Raw genomic sequence first — 19,623 nt, forward strand, 5'->3', positions numbered from 1 at the left:
TGGCTATTTGAATATTTTATTAATATGTAGAAAATGTATTAAAAAAGGAGAAATATAGTACACGTTTGTCAAACTAGTGCTAAATTTTGACAGCAAGGATATCCAACAAATCCCATCCTCAACATGTCTTACATCTCTTTTTTTTGTTTTTTTTCAACAGGCAACAGTAGATTTTGCAACTTTGACATTTACATGGTGGCATTTCAAATTTGCGGAAAGTACAGAGTCAAACTTAGTACAAAAGTTCACCTAAAGTAAAGTGTGATGAGAACATTAAAAAAAAAGTCAAATTGTTGCATTTTGGATGGATGTTGTGACCGCAAGATTGCGATAGACCGATGCTGTTTTTTTTCGTTCAATTCCAAAGACGGTTCGTTAAGTGGTAATCGATTCCTGGATTACTTTACTTTACTTAAGTAATTGATTACTTCCATACATAGTAGCTAAAGTAATGACATACTTTTGTACTGAATTGCTGAAAGTGATTCATTGGTACTTGAAGTAATCAATTACTTTCATACTTTTAGGACATCAAGTAATCAAATACTTTAGTGCCTACATAATTCTTAATTCCTTTTGCCAAACACTTGTAAAAAATACATACAAGTGGCTGGAACTGAATGTCTGGACTATTTAAGAAAGAAAGACAAAAAAAGTCCAAATGTGTCTTTGGGAGTGAATGAGGAAAACCCACAAAAATGTTAAAATTTCACTTGCTTTTGTTTAAAATCCAAACTGAAACAGAAGTCCGCAGAATGTCTTATAAAGTCAACTGAAAATTTAAACAATTATGGCCCTGAAGTTGATTTAATATATTTTTTTTATACGACGCTCGTCAAAATGCCAGAAATTGGCGCCGATAATCGGCCTATCATTGTCATCGTCGATCCATCGCAAAATGAACTCAAATTGTAATCATCATAAACAGATCGTGGTGAACTCCGTGGTAATGTTCATGTTTTCATTTCCAACCGGAAATCGGTTTCACTAAATACAATCAAAAGACAACCGGAAAGGTTTTTTTTTTTTTTCCTCTACGAAATACTGAGAATTGGAAAGGTCAAATGAAGCCAAATCCGACACGACGTACAGTACATCCCTCGCATTTCAACAAACATTCAACGTTCCTGAAGACGTCCGGAGACAAACTGGCGCTGAGCCAGGGGTGTCAAACATACGGCCCGGGGGCCGGTTTTGGCCCGCAAATGGCTTTGATCTGGCCCGTCAGATGAAAAATGATCAAAAATGAGTGGATATTTTTAGTAAACTTGAAATGTTTTATAATTAATAGCAACGTTAATATTTGATGATTAATGGCGACGTAGTTTTAATTAGTTGTCGTTGTTTTAAAGTGACATAAATAATTTTCCTCCGTGAGGCCTGCTTAAACGGGTTTGACACCCCTGCTCTAAGCGGTTATACAATGAGAGGACACAAGATGGCGCAAGTCTACGGAAGACGGCGCTAGGGAGGCGCCCGCTGAACGCAACCAGGGGAAAGGCGACCGGCTTGGATCATGGGATCGGCAACGAGTCAAAGGAGCCGGACGGGCAAACGCGCGCGATTGGGCGCGCGCCAATGCTTTTGGCGTCAGGCGGCTTCTAAAAGAGGAGCGTACGGAAAGGCGACACGCGGTCACGTCTAAAAGACTAAATGAGTCGGAGTTGAGTGTTAAGCAAAAATCTCCGGGACAAAATTGTTGTTGGCAGTTTGAGGTCAGGTTGCAGATTTAAATAGGGCATATTATGCAAAAATGGGGTTCAAACCGTGGCCCGTCGTCCATTTTTGAGATGTTTTCTGCTGGCTGTCTGACCACCCCAAAATATTGTCAAATTCTGAAAAAAACACTACCATATTTTCCACACTATACGGCGCACCCAAAAACCTTTTTTATTGCAATTTATATGGCCACAAGGCGCAATATCCATCTGTTTTTGTCAAGGAAAGTGCCATTTTATCAAATAAATTCAGAAATTGTTTCTAACTCAACTAAGCAATATATTTTGATGCGGTTTTTGGTTGCAATTTGATGAAAAAACGGTTACACATTCTTATTTTCAGATTGTTTATTAATAAAGTTTGATTGACTTATCTGATTGTTTTGTTGCCATTCCCTTAAGCGAAGCTCCATCTAGTGGACGCATAGCGCAAGCCGAGCCACTACTGTAGCTTCTATTCTATGCGCCTTATAATGCGGTGCGCCCTATTTATGAAAACAGATTATGAATATGCCATTCAATAAAGGAAAATATATGGTAATATGTAAACAATAGGCAAGTGCAGTTATTTTTTGGTGCGACTGATCAACTGAAATATTTTTTTAAAAAATTATATTTGCTTAGTTTCAGTAGGGGTCAGGGCTGCAACATTAGCATCAAAAGTGATAAAGTTATCACGGTTCATCAAACACATTTGACAATAGTGACTGAAAAGCATAATATGCCCTGTTTAATTGTTTTAGATGAACAATTCCTACGACCACGCCATGTGTCCATGGCCGAAAAAAACGTGACCGCCATTGCTCGATGCTCGTCTTTTGACTTCTCATTTCAAATCTCTTCATTTTTTGGTATTCAAACCATCGCCACTAAACTAAAATCTAAAAAAGCCACTACTAAAGAAATTCAACAAAGACAGAAAAAAAGATCCATTTATATTTAGCGACGAAGCTTCGTGAAGCACTTGTAATATTTTTCCACTCCTTTAGTTGGCGCTCTTGGTTCAAAAACATTTCCGCTGCACTGGTTTTTATTTGTCAAGCAAGAGCGCCATCTAGGGGATTAAAAAAGTAACACCGGTGCTTGAGGGACGCTTCCATCGCTACAAATATTGCATATTAGACGCAAAACAAAATCCCAAATAAAATGCGTCCTACGCCGCTTTGTCTCCCTATTACATGGAGATCCTCCACGTTCGCAAGCCTGTTTTGCACGGATCTCATCCCGGTTTGGACCGCACCTAAAAGGGGTCTTTTGTTCCCCCGTTTCGCCCCCATGCGAGCCAAAGTGTTGTCCTCTTCACATAATCGACTCAAATACGATGGACGGTTGCCACCATATCAGTTATAAAAATATATATATCTTACAGTACCGGCCTTTATAGTTGTTGGTAAAAGCTTAGTATAGGGCATCCTTGTTATTGTTTTTGTACAGAAAAGCAAAGAATTGTCATTGAAAGAGTTGAATAAATGACATTGTGTGTCTTTTTGGACGACGGCTCGGCCAGGGCGGACGGAGCGCCGGCCATTTTTTTGTCCTCGATGCTCGCTGGCCACCATTTGTTACTTTCGTTTCGGGAATCAAAGTGGAACGCTAAACGAAAGCGGCAATTCAAAGGTAAATAAATAAAAGAGAAAAATGACATTTGTATTCGAGCTTATGATTGAACTGGAATGAAGGAAATTCTGGAGGAATCGCGTGTGAAAGCTGGAAGAAAAATGGCAGAATCAGGTTGAATCGTGAATATAATAGAATGACTGAATTATATGGAATGATACTGAACAACTAGATGAATGAAAAAATGTAGAAATTTGGGAGGAACTTCCAAAATAATTTGGCTTTTTATGCTAATCAATGACAATTCAAAGAGGAACACATTTGGGAACTCCCCGTTGGAAAAGAACGGCTATTTTGGGGGTGGAAATGATGAATTGTGGAAAAACTCAAAGTGAGGTCTGAAAAAAAAAATAGCTTGAAAAATGTGCATTTTCAGAACATGTTGAAGTTGGAATGGTTTGGTGGAGAAATGTCAAAGAACTTAATAGGCAAAATACGGGGTAATAAAAGGATTTTCCAGCATTCACACAATCATGTTGTTTTTTTTAAGGGTGAGAGTTCTTTTTTTGACTCTCAACCGCCAAGTGAAAATGGACACACTGTTTTCAATGAGACGGTCCTTTCATCCAAACGGCGGTCCAACCTGGATCCGTCCGGGCCCGGCCTACGCGGGCGCCGAGCGCCGCCTCTTGCCGCTGATGCTGCGGAAGTTAAACGGCCTCATCTTCATCTCCACCGAGGGAATGGAGAACTCGTGGCCCTTCCAGTGGTACCAGTTAATTCCCTGCCGGCCAAAACCAAAAAAAGTGTCTTTCATTTTGCAAAAGTTTTCATCTATTGCACGTATCGCTGATTGGCAGTTAGTTCGCCAGACATACCTCGACGGGTGTCAGAACACTTGTAAAAATGGAGATTATACGTTTGCTAAAATGAATATAACTGCTTGCAATGAACAAGTGCACGAACGAAGGCACAACGTTCGCTACGAGAAGGTAGCGGAACTTGGCCGTGAGAAGGACGGCCTCCGGAGATAGATATCACTTCACTCGTTACCTACAAAATAGAATGCTTGGCACTAATCTACCACACAAGGAAAAATACAGTAGGTTCCGTTCATGTTTTTTTGTTCTTTCTGGGGTGGGAACCTTCATGTGGTTACAGACTTCTGAATCGGGTTCGCAGAGGCTGCTTTACAGCAGTGCATCTCTGTTCTTCTCATGCAGGAACTAGACAAAAAATGCCTTTTTTCCTTCTTTGCGTGTTTCTCACAGATGTCTAAAAGGTGAACCTGACAACGGGTGTCAAAGTCAAGGCCGCCACATCAATTTTATGTGGCCCGCCAAATGCCAATTTGACTTCAAGTTTCTGGCTAAAAAAGCAAATTTGCAAGTTGTCTTCAACTTTGAAAAAATTCAATGAAAAATCCAAATGAGCGTTTGCGGCTCCCGATTGGTCCTGATAAAGCGGGTCAAAACGGCTCTTTGATTGTTAGAGGTTGCCGACCCCTGCTCCCGAGGCTTTGCCACTTGGTGTGACATCACAAGCTTGTCAGGAGCGCCACACGCACACACACACACACACACACATCCATCCACACACACACACACACACACAGACATAGAGCTGTGATAAAGCGTGGCCTTTTTCCCCTCCGCATAATTCAGCCGCCAGCTCCAGGATGAATTCAATCAATTCCCAGAGCGCCGTGGCCCAGGGGAGCCTTTGGATCGATAAATATCAGGGCTCATAATGGGCGGACAGCCGCCGGAGCAGTTACGCTCTTCGGGAAGCGCGACCTTTCGTCGGAAGTTCCGGCGGCGGGCCAATCGGCGCGGCCGCCCTCCGCGTTCAATTTCATTCACTTAGCTAATTATCCCCCGGGGGGACATCGGGAGCACGTTTCAAACCTCGTTTTCGGCGGAGGAAACGCTCGCTGACTTGCTCAAGGGCACTTAGGCGGGGGAGCTTTCCACCGGAGCGATCGGGAAGCTTTCGTTCGGGGAGCAAGCTTCACGCAAATGACCGTTAAGCTTCCAAACGACTTGCTCGCGTCATCTCTCGCGCTACATAAAGCGCAATTGAAAGGAAGGACATTTCAATGGCATAACTTGAGGCTATTAAAGCCAGATTTGGATTATTCATGCAATTAAATGATGTCGTTATGCTGCTCATATAGTACGTTGTATTGCATATGAGCAATATGCTTTTTCTTTTCTGTGTGTGTGGGTTACAATGTGTTATAATAACTCTAGTACATTTTTTTCAAATTAAGAGCAGATTAATTGGAACATTAAGCAACTTATTGCTGAACTGCGTAAGACAAAACATTTGTTGACGAGTACATGAAGGCACTTCAAGGGGTGTGGGAGATTTTAAACATGGTTTCTTCAAAAATCAGCAAATCTAATTTAAGGCCGCGGCAAGAACAGTGCATTTTTCTTTTCAAATAAAGAGTAAATTAATTAGAACATGAAGTAAATCATTGCTAAATTGTAGTACGACTTATTTTGTGTTTTCTTTTCAAATTAAGAGCAAGTTAATTGAAAGATGAACAGATCAGCGGTAGTCCCATAAATAGTGAAACTCTGCATATGATTGACACCTATTGAAATGGATTAAAGCAAGGGTGTCAAACTCGTCTTCTTAATCCTAACTGGTATTGTTTTTCTTAAGTTTGTATAGCCAGACCGATTAAAACACTGGTGTCAAAGTCAAGGCCCGGGGGCCAGATCCGGCCCGCCACATCATTTTGTGGCCCGCCAAACGCTTACAAAAAAATAATTTGCGGGATAAAAATGAGTTTGACAGCCCCGGATTAGCGGGCGAGGGTTAGCGCTTGCCGGTTCGCCGTTTGGGACCGACCTGACTGTGTCTGGACTCGCCGTACTTCCCGTTGAGGTTGGCCCGATGGCAGTTCTTGTACCACCACGCGCCTTTGTAGGACAAGGCGCAGTTAGTGACGGCGATGTCGTTGTCTCGGTCTTTGGTGGAGAAGGGCCGGCCCTGGTGGTAGCTGAGGGAATCGCCTGCCCTCGCGGGAAACGCGCAAAGACACAAGCGCGCGTTAGTTGCCATGGCTACGGGGAATGCTGCAACATTTCGGGTGCGCGTACCGGCGGTGCCGTTGTACTCTCCTATCCTGAGCTTGTACAGGTTCCTGGCATCTCCCAGAGAGAATTTATCATACGTGGCGTAGACGGACTCCTGCCCGTCCTTCATGTCGATCCTCAGCTCGTAGCGGCCCTGAGCCGAGATGCGCTGGATGTTGTCCAAACCTGCGCCGTGACAGTCCATGGTGAATTCCGGGCCCAACAAAAAATGATGGAACCATAAAAAAAAATACATCTATATGCAGTTTTGCCCTTTCCGCAAATCAGTGCTTCTCAACCTTTCCTCAATGATGTCATTTTTTTTTCTTTCCAAACAAATGTTAAAACAAAGCCATGTGCCGTGCTAGCACACTTTGCACATCCACATTCAAGCACGTTCTATGGGCTGCCGCCTTCTCCTTTTCATAATGCGTCAAAGTCTGCGGGAAAAATGATCCGCCCAGCCTGCTAGTTGACGACTAAGAGGCAATAAGTGCATTTTGCAGTGATCTGTGCAAAAACTCAAAAACATACTCCGATCTAAAGAATTAGGGGTATATAGAATCGTTTTAAGCCCTGTAAATGACTTATTCCGCATTTGAACGAATGTTATTCAAAATTCGAAAATCGCTTTGGTTTTGAGTTATTGGGGAATAAGTCCAGCCCCCGAATATGGGGGTTGAAAATGAGAAAAAAACAACTGGACTCGTACAGGGAGAAATACATGATTTGGTCCACAAACGAGGGGGAGACTACGCGAGTTCGATTCCGTGTAGATAAGGCCTTAATATGGAGTTCCGCCAGCCAGGAAAATGCGAGACATTGTGAAAGGGTGTCATCTGGCCGGCTATCTGCAGACGGGAATTTGTCGAGACGTGCGATAAGGCGCCGCCTTGATCCGAGTCAATTCAAGTCCAAGAAGCCGAGGTGCCTCCATCTACGGGCGCTCCTTCAACTGGACTTTTCCTCAGATATCATCTAATACTCCCGAAGCTTGGTCTGATAGGGGCCGCCCGTTCTGCTGTAGCGCGGCGCCGGGAAGCAAATCTAATCTCAGGTACAAGCCCAAGGCACTAAAGGTGCCAGGGAGGAAAAAAAAAAAAAACAATCGTTGTAATAAAGTGGAATATAACCTTCAGTCGCTTTTAATTCGCTTTGCATTAACATGCATGATCAGTCTACCATCTATTTTTTTTTCCTCGACCATTCTCACAGTCGCTTCTCTATTCCAAATACTTAAAAATGCATTTTGACAAGCGAATGAGTTCACCTCCCATAACATTAGCAGTAAAATCACCTTGTCGCTTTTTATTAGCGTCATTGCGCACACGCAGAGAAAAAAAAATGAAGATAGGATGTAATTATAATAAGCACGCTTCCCCTGGGTTATCACATTGTGAAAATGACACAAAGGAAGAGAAATGGCACCGGACCATTCTTGTATGCAAACCGCATTTTCCACACTATTACGTGCACCGTATTAGAAGACGCACCTTCAATGAAAGGCCCATTTTAAAGTGTTTTCTTATATAGCGCTCACCGCATTATAAGGCGCATAAAATAGAAGCTACAGCGGGCTTAGGCTTACACTACTACGCTGCAAAAAGCCCATTAGAAGAAAGCAAATTACCGAAAGGCGCACCGGATTATAAGGCGCGCCAACAGTATTTTAAGAATTCGAAGAATTATGACTTCATTTAATGGTAAAGTTATTGTTCTTAATCAAATAGCAAAAAAAAAAACCTTCAAATATATTGTTTTGTTGATTTATGGATTTATTTTATACAATCGCACTTCTGCAAAAACTGGCGGCGTTTATGCCTTGTCCCCATAAAAACTTGCTTTGAAATTGGAGCTTATAGAGCATATCCAAATTTCAGGGCGTTATAATGATAAAAATACATTTAGAACTAAAAGGCAGAGGGAAAAATTGAAGAATTTACATGCCGATGATTATATTTTTTCGTTGCCCCAAAATGAAAACTGGCGGTTTATTCGCTCTATAGTCGATCAAATCAGCGCAAAGTCTCTCTCGTGATAATATTGACTAATAATAAGAAATGTCACGGCAGTACGAGAGAGTGCTTTTTTTTTTCTGCCGGCTGAACGGAGCGGCTTAATGGCACGGAGTGCAGCAAAAACAAGGAGCGCTTTTAAGAGCGGCAAAAGTGCGAAGCTCCGTCTCCTATTGGGCCCAAGAAGCAAAACAATCAGAAGCTGGAACCAGCCTGCAGTCCTAAAGTGCACTACAAGCCACACGCAGGCTTTTAGCTTCTAATGTCACACGCGCTTGATCGAAGAAAAAAAAAAAACAAAAAAAAAATCTCCTGTTTGGAAAGAAGAAGACAGCGCCGCTTTGATTTTTCTTCTTCTGCATCAATTTGACATCACATTTGGATCGGTAGCGGCAGCTCCACTTTGCCAAATCAACTCCAAGCGCAACATTGATCGGTACGAGCGGACGCTAATATGGCGCTACGCTTTCCTTTTGAGCTTCTTTTAAAAGCCCGAAGCGCTGAAGAATAAACATAAATTGCTCCAAATTGGCCTTCCGCGTCCAAAAACGACACATTATTAGTGCGCGCTGATCGCTAATAAGACGGACGCCCGCCTCAACCGATTTGTGTCATGATCCAAAGGAAAAAAAAAAAAAAAACTCTACAGACAAGTAGGCATTGTCATGGCGAGATATTAGCAAGAAACTCCCCGCGGTTGTATTTAATTTGGCGAATCAAGAAGCCGAAATAACCCCGACATTTTTTTCTTCCTCTGAAGTTCTTGATGAAATATTCATGCAATAATCTCCTGTAATCATCTGCCTCAAAACAACAACAACACCAAATGTGGCATTTGCAGAAAGGTATCTCATTTGCACATTTAGTCATGAATATGATTATTGTTTCATGAGTGGGGGGTGGGGGGGGGGGGTTGTTGATTTATGTTTTCAGGTTGTGGGGGAAGGTGTGATTTCAAATCAAGCGTTTTTGTGCAACATGCTTCCTCCTCATAAAATATCATCAAAATATTTCTAATCTGCTGGGCCTTATACAGCACATAAACTGCAAATGTTCATTTTTGGGGACGGAAAAAATAAAATAACTTTATTCCCATGGAAATTCTTCCATTTTTACCTCTGCATTTCAGTTAAAAAAAAATGTTTTAAAGTATTTTTTTTATAACGCAATATTTATAATTTTGATATGCTATATATGCTCCAAATTTGATCAATTTTGATATCTTTTGGTAAAGCCAAAAGAAAGTCAACTGTTTTATTTTTCTTTCCGTTTTTCCATTTTGTCTCAGCAAGACAAGAAACTTGATTGCAAACACATGATTGGATGTCCTCGTTAGAGCACGCTAGGACTTAGCGGGACAAGGAGCCTTCTTTCAACGCTTCCCCTTAACGAGGGTTAAAACGGACGTTTTTGAAGCGTGAGAAGCGGGGAATTGAGTCTTACCCAACCAGAATTCATCCTCCAGGTTCCCAAAGCCGACCCGATAATCGCTCCACTTCCTGGAAAAATCGGTCAGGCCGTTCTGACGCCGCTGAAACACCTGCACGAGAGGAAATAGGAGAGCAAAAGATACGTAAGAGTCGGAGCGGCGGCCAAGGCGCGCCCGGCGCCGTCTTACAATCCAGCCGCCTTGGTCGGTGCTCATGTCGCAGTACACCTGCACGCCCTGACTGGGGTCCCTGTTGACATAAATGGTGTAGACGCCGCTCAGCGTCTCGCCGTTCAGCAGGTGCTGGGCGCAATTCTGGGGCGTGGCGAACAGACGACTCCCTGCAGAGGAGAATTGCAGAGAATTGCAGCAAAAAAGGGACACCCCCCCCCCCCCCCCCCCCCCCCCCCACACCGGTCCAAAATCCAGCAGAAAATATTTTAGTCATTAGGTCGCTTCATGTTCCAATTAATTGGCTCTTAATTCTTAATTGAAAAGCATAACATTTTATTTGCAAAAACAAAAGTATGCGCGTCAGCGTGTCTTGATTGCACCTGTGGTGAAGGTGGTGGAGACCACAGCGCTGGTGTCCAGACCCCGGGCCGCCTGCAGCTTGACGGTGAACTCGGTGGTCTCGGGCAGGCCCTCCAGGCGAATCCAGGTGTCCTCCGAGTCCAGAATCAACTCCTGGAGCATAAAAACACGGGCACAATTTTTTTTTCACGCTGCTATAAACATCCAGGTCAAATGAGGTTACTTTCTATACAAATTTCAGACTATAAGCCACGCCAACAGGTTTTAACGTCCAATATTCACGCAGACGTTTAGAAGAGGAGCGCCACCATATTTTCAACATAAAACTGACACCCAGATTGTTAGAATACTGCACCAACCCAAGAGTAACGCGCCTGTTTCCTAGTGGAGAGTGCCCCCTCACAGCAAGTGATATATCAATCAATCAATCAATCAGTCAAATTTTATTTATATAGCCCTAAATCACCGAAGTCTCAAAGGGCTTCACAGATGAAAAGAGGTCGTACAGAGACATCTTTTCAGTACTCAAAAGCAATATTTGGATGGCCTTCTTATGTCTCCCTTGGTTCAACAGATTGCCCCCTGGTGGCTACTAAAAAACAAGGCAGATAAACCATGTTGGACTGTAAGCTGCAGGGTATAAGGAAAAAGTGAACTGAATGATATGGTACTCTTGCCATTCAACATCACACTGGCGAGGCGTTCACTGACCACTCACAATGTGGGAAATCTGAAACACACTTATCTTAACAAATAGATATGAAAACAAGAAAATATGCAGATAAAGATGACATTTCTTCTGTTTTGCTGTAGTTTTACCAGAATTTGAGGCGGCACACGGGCGCGTCCTATATTTGGGGAATTACGGTAAATCGATGGATGGATAAATGTGCGCTCGAAGCAGCTCCGGCGACAGACTTTTCTTGGGGGGCGCATGAAATATGAAGCGGCTGGAATCAAACATTGAAGAGGTTTTGAAAGACGATACGCACGCCACATTTGCCAGCAATGTGTCGCAGTGAATTATGCAGGGGAGCAGCTGGTAAACGGCGTCTCCCTTGCGCCTCCAAGGACACCCGCCGTTTTTTTAGGGTCAAGACGAGATGTTTACCGCATGATATAAAGCTGCGGGAAGGCGGCCATTTTCCAGGTGCGCTTTACTTGCCGCCCGGGCCTTTGCTTGTCCTTGTGAACGGAAGGTGAGGCGTAATCGTTCCGGGGCAGCACATAAAAGCGGGGGCCCGGGGGGGGGGGGGGTCCAATCTATTACGCGCTCCTGTTCGTCAGATGAGCGTCTCATTGTAATAGTTGAAAATCTCGGAGGCAGAGAAATGTTTGGAAAAGCCTTGAGGCAAAATGCGGCACTTTGTTCCAAATGTGAAGCGCGAGACCTCAAAATGTTTGGTTACGCTTACAACACAATAGATGTTACGCGGCACTCCCACTTGCGCTAATTGCTTTGGATTGGGAGGAGCGCTTTTCCTGAAGGTCTCTTAACTGTGAGGAGGCGGGCTGGGAAACGCCAACGACGGCGATTGCCCAGAACGCCAAACGCGGCAAAGTGCCTTCCCGTTGCGTCTCCGGCTGTCACTTTGCAATTAGACTTCTTTCAATACCGTTTTTTTCCTCTTCATTTTATAATGTGCCACAAAGTGGTGTAGTAGGATCCAGATGCAACTTCTGGCACCCAGTTCATTCAAAAATCTCAGATCCACTACCCCCCGAAAATGTTCATGTTGGCATCGTTTTGTTTACACAAATGAGCTAGCTTAAATTCGATGAAATTGTTGCAATTTTTTGGACCATGACAACCTTGGTAGATGCTCAAAATCAGGTGGCTCAGACTCAGGCGCAAAATACTGATCAAGCGTGACAAAAAAACTAGCAGACTTTAAAAAAAACGTCCAACGGTGTGCCCGCTTTCCTTCGGAAATCCACGATATGCAGTGGCGCGCTGTCTGCGTTGAAAGTGTCCCCGAGGAGCAGTATAATAGCTCCAAGTATTTTCAGGCGGATGTAAAGACTCCCCAGAGATCAAAGTCAACCTTTTATACTGCCAACTGCTGCTTCATTCATTAATAATGTATGTCTTTTGAAGAGCTAATAGTAAAAAGAACCTCTGGAAAAATGTGCGGCAAAAGAGCAACACGTGATTTCAACGAGGGCTGGGCGATATGGCCCAAAAGTAAAATCTCCATTTTCTACACTCATACTGCCGGATTACTTTATATTACCCTAGATTCTGGAATATAAGACGCTACTTTTTTCTCGCAGTTTGAACCCTGTGTCTTCTATTTTTTTACTAACCCCCAGGGGGCAATCTCCCAGTAAACAAAGGGAAACATAAGACGACGCTATCAAAGTATTCATTTAGAGTTCGAACAGCTATTTTACTCGCCATCAGCGCCAGCTTTTTTGTCACATTGTCACATGCGGTGTATTTGCTGTTTTGTTTTACTAGCCACCAGGGGGCAGTACCCATGGAAACATATGGAGACTGAAAAAGACGCTATCCAAGTATTGATTTTGAGTTTGGACAGTCGCCACTAATCGCAATCAGGCGCGTTACTCTGTTGGTGCAGGATTCTAAAAAAAAAAAAAAAAAAAAGCAGTATGAGCGGGCCTTACTTTGCGGTTGCCGTCGGTTGACTTGTAGGTGAGCATGTAGTTGTCGATTTCCGAGACGGGCGGCTGCCAGGAGACGAGCGCGCTGCGGTGATTCACTTCGCTGGCTGTCAGGTTCACGGGGGCGTCCATAGCTGTCCAAAACGCACCTTTTTTTAGCCGTCATCGTTCAACTTCTGCTTCCGTAAATGAAGGATTCCCGACTTGATGTTGCACTCATAAAACCGTTCGAAAATACGTCTTGAATTAGGTTTGCTGGGCAAGATTTTTTTTTTCTTGGCTTAAAACAAGAAAGTTTTTTTTGCGGATGCTTTTCCTTTGATACCACACATCAAAACCACCCGAGTTGGGTCAAAATTTCCCCCGGGAGTTAATGAAAGGCCGGTGACTCACTGAGGACGAGGCCAAGATGCGGCGGCGCTAAAACGGCGAGCAAAGGCGGCCTCGCGGGCCCTAAATTCCTCCTCGGGAAATGAGACGCGGCGGACAAGGGAAAAGCTTCAAAGGAGTGAGCTAGCTAAACGCGCGTGGGCGAATTATCTTTCTTTCCAGGTCATTGAAAGACTTTTTGGGGGAAGGGTTTGAAGGTAGAAAAGCGGCCCCGACCCATCTCCAGACGCTTTTATTAAATATACAAGACAAGCCTCGGCACCGCCAACGGGAACATCTTGCAAGAGTTCTTTCTTTTTTTTTTTACACTTCATCTGCAGGTGTTAGTCTCTGAAAACAGTCAGAAGTTTCGGGGCTTATCTTAAGCACTCACTCTTGAACCTCCGGACAAACTTGGACAACCTTGGAAAATGGCTCTTAAAAGAATATTCAGGTCGTTAGACATCCAGGTAAAGATGTTCAATTTGCTCCTTTCTGAAAATGGTTCACTTCTTCTTTTTTTTGGTAGTGGAATACGGTTATCGTATTTCTCAAGTACAAGTTGACCCTTACATTCTTTTTTTTTTTTTTTTTTAATTCAGTTTAGGTGAATATTACATAAATGTGACTTTAAGTTCATCCCTGACTTTAGTAGTTTCATACAGTAGATCGGGAAATATATGGCAAATATTTTTGAAATTAAACAAGTGATCTCTTTATGCTGCAACAGACTCAATTTGAGAACAAGTATTTTTGTTGATTTTCCGCTATATTGAATTTCAGAAAAAAAAATTGCAAATAGAACCCCCCTTTATAACGCAGCGGCTGGATTTCCAATGACTTAGATCAAAACAATACTATGAGATCAAATGGCGCTTTAGCTTTAGCGTTAGCAAGCAGTTGTAGACACAAAACGCATTTTTGACAGAAACTAGAACTACCGTGTGGCCCACGATAAAAATGAGTTTCACAGCCCTATTTTATGGTGTTCATCCCCCCCTCTCGTTTTCTGAAGACTCCATCGACGCGGCACGAGAACGAAGCGGCTTCATCGTCAGATTTGTCGCGGCGACGTTTACGAGGCGAGCGGCCAATATTTCTTCTCATTTGACCACGAGTGGTTATTTGGCCATTGAGATTTTGAAGCAGGTGAGCAGATGTTCTGCCGCTTTGGCTCGGAATAGGATCGAGCCCGCCGTTAACTGGGAGTATAAACAATGCTTTATGGAATAAACAGGGGGAGCAGATGGGATCGTTTGTTCGCGCTTTGGAAAGCGGTTATAACCTCACAGGATGAGGGACGGCGCCGTCAAAGATCAATTCCATTTAATAATGAGCATGCAATGGTTTAAAAAGATCAATTATATTATTATAAGGAAAATGCAAACGTTCGAAGGTAACAACGCACCCAAAATAATGAACGATTTCCATTGCACGCATTACCCAAAATTGTCTGGATTCATTTCGGTCACTCGAACGCCGGAATTTCACTCGCAAATAAGGTAAATGACTATAAAAAGAGACGTCTTTGGACAAAGCCCGGTCGAGAGACAGGTGACGAGCCAACAACCTCTACAAGTCCAAAACATAAAACGTAAAATGAATTTGACTCATTTACTATGTCAATTTCTTGACTGCAGTATGCATTTCCTATTTTTCCAAGCAACGTGATATAAATTATAACTCATTCAGTGCCGCTGACAGCTTTTGACGTCAAAGATCTATTTTTACCGGGCTCCATTGACGGCATTTGACGTTACAGAGCCATTTTAAGCGGGCTCCACTGACTGCCGGCGAATGACTAAACAGTGTGAAAAGCTACGGAAATATTTTGGGGTATTTCTGGCCGTCACAAAGTAGCAAATGAATGCAGTGTGAGCAGATGTCCTTTCATTAGATATGAATTTGGAAGAAATAACACGTTTACGTTTTACGGCAGATCGTTTCCATTTAAGGAGGACATTTCATGGAAAATGGACTTTTTAATTGCTTGTACACACACAAAAATTGTCTCTCAGGAGTACCTGCCCAAGCATCCAGTATAAAATTTAACAACCAAATAAATCTATTATCTGCCTTTTTTTAAAATCGGCACTCATTGCCGCCATCCTCCTAAATCCATGTTCAACAACAACATTTTTTAGCCTTTTTGCGCAGTAAAGAAGTTGATATTTTAATCGATTTCACAGCTATATTATTCTTCACGTAGAATTAATGCCTATAAAAACACAACACTGTACATGCAGTCAGCCTCATTTATATTTTCAGGTGTGTGCAGCTCTGCATCTCATTTCTGCTACCAGGAAAAGTTGACGCCCCTCCTCTGGGAAAAAGATCTCCGCTTTCTTACTTTCTTATAATTCCTCAGAAAGTTGGCAAAGTTGCAGCTGTGCTGAAGTGGAACAATTGTTTAGGATTCCCCGGAACGGCGAATAGAATGACCATATTTTTCCAGTTTTTTTTCCCTCATTTTCAATCCCCATATTAGGGGAGCTCAACTTATAATTTTCAAAATCAGACCTCCACATATCTGTGTTTGAATAACATTAATTTCAAAGCGAAATAAGTACTATCATGTACAAGGCTTCAAATGATTATATTTATGTTTAATTCTATATTGTATGCATCGGTGCGTTTGCACAGAACATTGCAAAAATGCACTTTGGTCAAGTGCCGCCTAAGTGCCACATTATAAACAAAAACAATAGAAACAAAACTAAAAACGAAAAAGATATACAGCATAATAAATGAAAAACCAATCCAAAACGAAAAAGTACAACGGATCAATGAAGAGAGAAGGAGGCGGGGCTTAAGGGAAGGCTGGGCTTACGTGTTTGGAGGTTGGCGATGAGCGTGCCGCTGGTCAGGGCCCCTTTGGTGGCGTACAGGGCCACCGAGTAGGACGAGCTGGGCGTCAGCTTGGACAGCTGATGCTCCTGCTTGTTGCCCTCCACCACAAACGTATCGGCCGTCACTGAAACGCAACGTCGCCCGGTTGACGGCCATCGCTCAATTCCGAATACCGAGCGTGCGCAACTTACCCTGATCCTGCGTGAGAGTCAGCACGTAATTGTCGACGTTGGACATGGGGGGATTCCACCTCAGCAGGGCTCCTTGCGGAGTGATGTTGAGCGCCGTCAACTCTGACGGCATGTCCATGGCTACAAACATAGCGACATTCATTTCAGAGCTCTCGCGTAAAAACGCAAGTAGACGCCTGGACTTTTATTTCCCAGCATCCAAAGGGTTCAAACTGTAATCCCAGATGGACAAGAAACGTTTCTCGTAAAACCTTGCCTTCTTTTCTTTCGCATGGCCAGTGATCTCCTAACCGCAGCACGGAGGCTGAACAGACTCTTTTACCACGCGCACCAGAGAAAAGTGAGCGCCCGCTAACTCTCCCTGGGTATCCTCGGCCCCAAGCTCCACGCCCTGCCGCCATGACGAACATCTCAAAGGGCCGGGAAGAGCCTATGTGCTTCGTTCCCGTTCACGTCTCCCGACTAGTCAGGCGACACGAGATTCTCAATCCGGTCGACGTTGCCCTCGGGGTAGCGGCCGTCGCACGTCTGCCCAACTGGAGCCGCGGGATGACGGCGAGACAGCTTTCACAATGCGGCGGTCATTTTCATCCCTCCATCCATTTACTACAACCGGTTATCCTCACGAGGGTCGCAGGCTTGCTGACTTTGGACACCCTGACCTGGTTGCCAGCCAATCGCGGAGCACACAGAGACAAAGAACCAGTTTTAAGCAAAAGTGCCTTCATAAACAAGACCGAGTATTAACAGGCTGTTAAACACGTTGCTTGCGCACATATTGGCACGTACGCGCACGCACATGCTCACTCACACAGACATAAACGATTCCTAATATGGCCGCCTTCTTTGTAATCTGCGTAGGAGAGCACAAAATCACCTTGGTGTCTGCTCCCTCTTTTGCAAAAGATGGTTTTTGGCTCTTGCCTTTTCTCCAGTCTCTTATTATTGAGAACTCTGATAACATGCATCTCCACATCTCAATTTTCTCTTTCAGAGACTAATTTTGTAAAAACGCTTCATAAATATGCTACAGTTATTATACCCTTACAGCCAAAGCTGAGTGGAAATGATGGACTCCCGTGCATTTTGCATTCATCGGGGTTAATAAGGAGCCTTTGCAACTGTGACCACATCATGCTTAAAGTCAAATTAGTCGTGAAACGGCATGCCGGTTCTTGCCCGAGCTTTTTTTGAAATTCGTTGTCAGACGGTCGGACATGCCAGCGCTGGATTTAAATTCCATCCGACCTTTCGCCTCAATGTTTCGACCCCAATTTTGCCTGCAGCTATGTTATTTTGCCGCGGCGCCGAACACGGCGCTCGCTGCACACTGACGCTTGTATAAAATAATTGATACTGTCCTACCCTCTAAATTAGAAAAAAAAAAACAGTCTCATCGAGATACTGCGGCAAGTGCGAGTCCTTATCACTTGGCTAGATGAGTGAAACTGAACTAAGTCATTACTTTAATTGCCAAAAGGTTAAGCAAATTATGCAGCCGCTTACTCAGTCAATTAGCTGCAATGGGGAATCCATAGAGCCAGGCCGGACCGAAAAAAAAAACAAAAAACATGACGATGAGTCCTTAATCATCGGACTTATTTATTTTACGCGCTGTATGACGCTAACGGTTTTTCGTCCGTTTGACGATTTCGAACGTACCTTTGTGACGTTGCATTTCCTAAATAGATGTACTTTTCTTCAGGATGAGCTTTGCTAAGTCTTTGGCTGCACCGGGTAGACCAGCAGTACGCCAGCTGTCCTGGTCAACCGCGAGGTCATTCTAATTTGTGCGCCGCCCGTGGCCATTATGTCCACCGGGTAGAGAGGACGCAGCGGTCTTCCCCGGCTGTGACCCGTCGTTACTATTACAGCCACAATGCTTCACTGACAGCTGGGGAAGAATTGCTACGCAAAGGTCATAATACAAATATTGCTGACATTTTTAAAAAGACAAAGTTTGTGTGTTGTTTGACGTGAGGAATTGTAAGCAGCAGCAATGTGAAAGTCGATTTCCATGCATTCGAGACCCTGCAGAATGTATTTAAAAGGATAATGACAATGACAGCAAGCTATTTACTAGTGGGTTAAAACTCTTTTTATAATAACTGCCTGGTTACAGCAACATCATACCAACAATATACACTGTAGAATAAACATTACCGTAATTGACATTGTACATATTTACATCAAAACACATGCAATATACCTCGCGTCTGATGTTAGCGTTGTTAGCATGTCGTTAGCACTTAAGCAATGACATCACACAAAAAACACTTCGCATGACCCCAAACTAAACGTGGGTCAATTTACATGCTCAAAATAATCCCAAAAATGAATTATTTGTGGATCACTGCAAATGTAAAAAAGAAAAAAAAATACAAATTAAAGGTCCTAAAAAGGTGTCTCCCTTTCTGTCTCTCTCTCTCTCTCTCTCTCTCTCTCTCTCTCTCTGCACTCATCATTTATACACCAGCACCATCTCAAGGCAAACAAGGAAACTGCATCCATATTGTCAACTGCTACAATTAGTGTAATTAATATAATTTGATTATTATGCACTAATGTAATTCTACTATGTATTTGTTACAGTTTTTCATGCAATTTTACAATTTAATAATAATTCATCGGGGGCTTGGAACGTACTCGGCTACCTACACGTAAAAAGCAGCTCTACTTATGAAAGATTGACATGATGAAATCGGTGTCCTGTTGCATTCATCATTTTGGAGATTTTGAATCTTTCGCCGTCCCACGTCAAGCTCTGAATTTTTTGGGAAGCGGACGAATCAGCCAGACTTTAAACGGCCTTTCCTCCAACTCCAACACGGGGAAGCCGGATCATTTATTAAAGGTCCTGACATTTTGCGTACGAGCCCGTAGTTAGTCCTTAAACATCTCATCACAGAGCCCATTTACGCTCAAGCCAAACACTTCTTCCTAAATGGCGCCTGCCGACAAAATGAAATATGGCTCCTTGCTTTTCTTATGGGCTGGGATAATTAAAGGTGAGTGGTGGCATATTTTCCCCTGGCGGCGTTACATCGCTGCGGTCCTTCTCCAGTCAAGAAATGACTTGAAAGCATCCTTGTCAAATATACGGCCCGCAGAGAGGTTTCACCCAGCCCGTGAGGTGTTTTTCAAACCACCGGAATCCCGGAGCTGTTTGCGCTAGCAACTTAATTCCCACGGATTTTGAAATCAGAGGAGTATTTGACGCCCTTTCACGTTTTTTTTAAGAGTCCG

General features: G+C 43.4%; 1 protein-coding gene across 1 annotated transcript in view; it reads right to left on the minus strand.

Moving 5' to 3' along the window:
• The window catches only part of tnr (tenascin R (restrictin, janusin)), a 98,384-nt gene continuing 78,761 nt past the window's right edge, over window positions 1-19,623 (minus strand). Inside the window, exons 24-32 of the mRNA XM_088429548.1 lie at window positions 16,378-16,497; window positions 16,167-16,310; window positions 12,971-13,101; window positions 10,363-10,495; window positions 9,998-10,149; window positions 9,823-9,919; window positions 6,389-6,550; window positions 6,138-6,301; window positions 1-4,059 (exon numbers count right to left, since the gene is read on the minus strand). Coding sequence (XP_088285674.1) covers window positions 3,940-4,059; window positions 6,138-6,301; window positions 6,389-6,550; window positions 9,823-9,919; window positions 9,998-10,149; window positions 10,363-10,495; window positions 12,971-13,101; window positions 16,167-16,310; window positions 16,378-16,497 — 1,223 coding nt within the window. The 3' untranslated portion in view covers window positions 1-3,939. The remainder of the gene's footprint in view (window positions 4,060-6,137; window positions 6,302-6,388; window positions 6,551-9,822; window positions 9,920-9,997; window positions 10,150-10,362; window positions 10,496-12,970; window positions 13,102-16,166; window positions 16,311-16,377; window positions 16,498-19,623) is intronic.

The sequence above is a fragment of the Hippichthys cyanospilos genome, chromosome 12, assembly GCF_059441005.1.
Source record: "Hippichthys cyanospilos isolate Australia breed blue-spotted pipefish chromosome 12, RoL_Hcya_1.0, whole genome shotgun sequence".
Classification (NCBI taxonomy): Eukaryota; Metazoa; Chordata; class Actinopteri; order Syngnathiformes; family Syngnathidae; genus Hippichthys; species Hippichthys cyanospilos.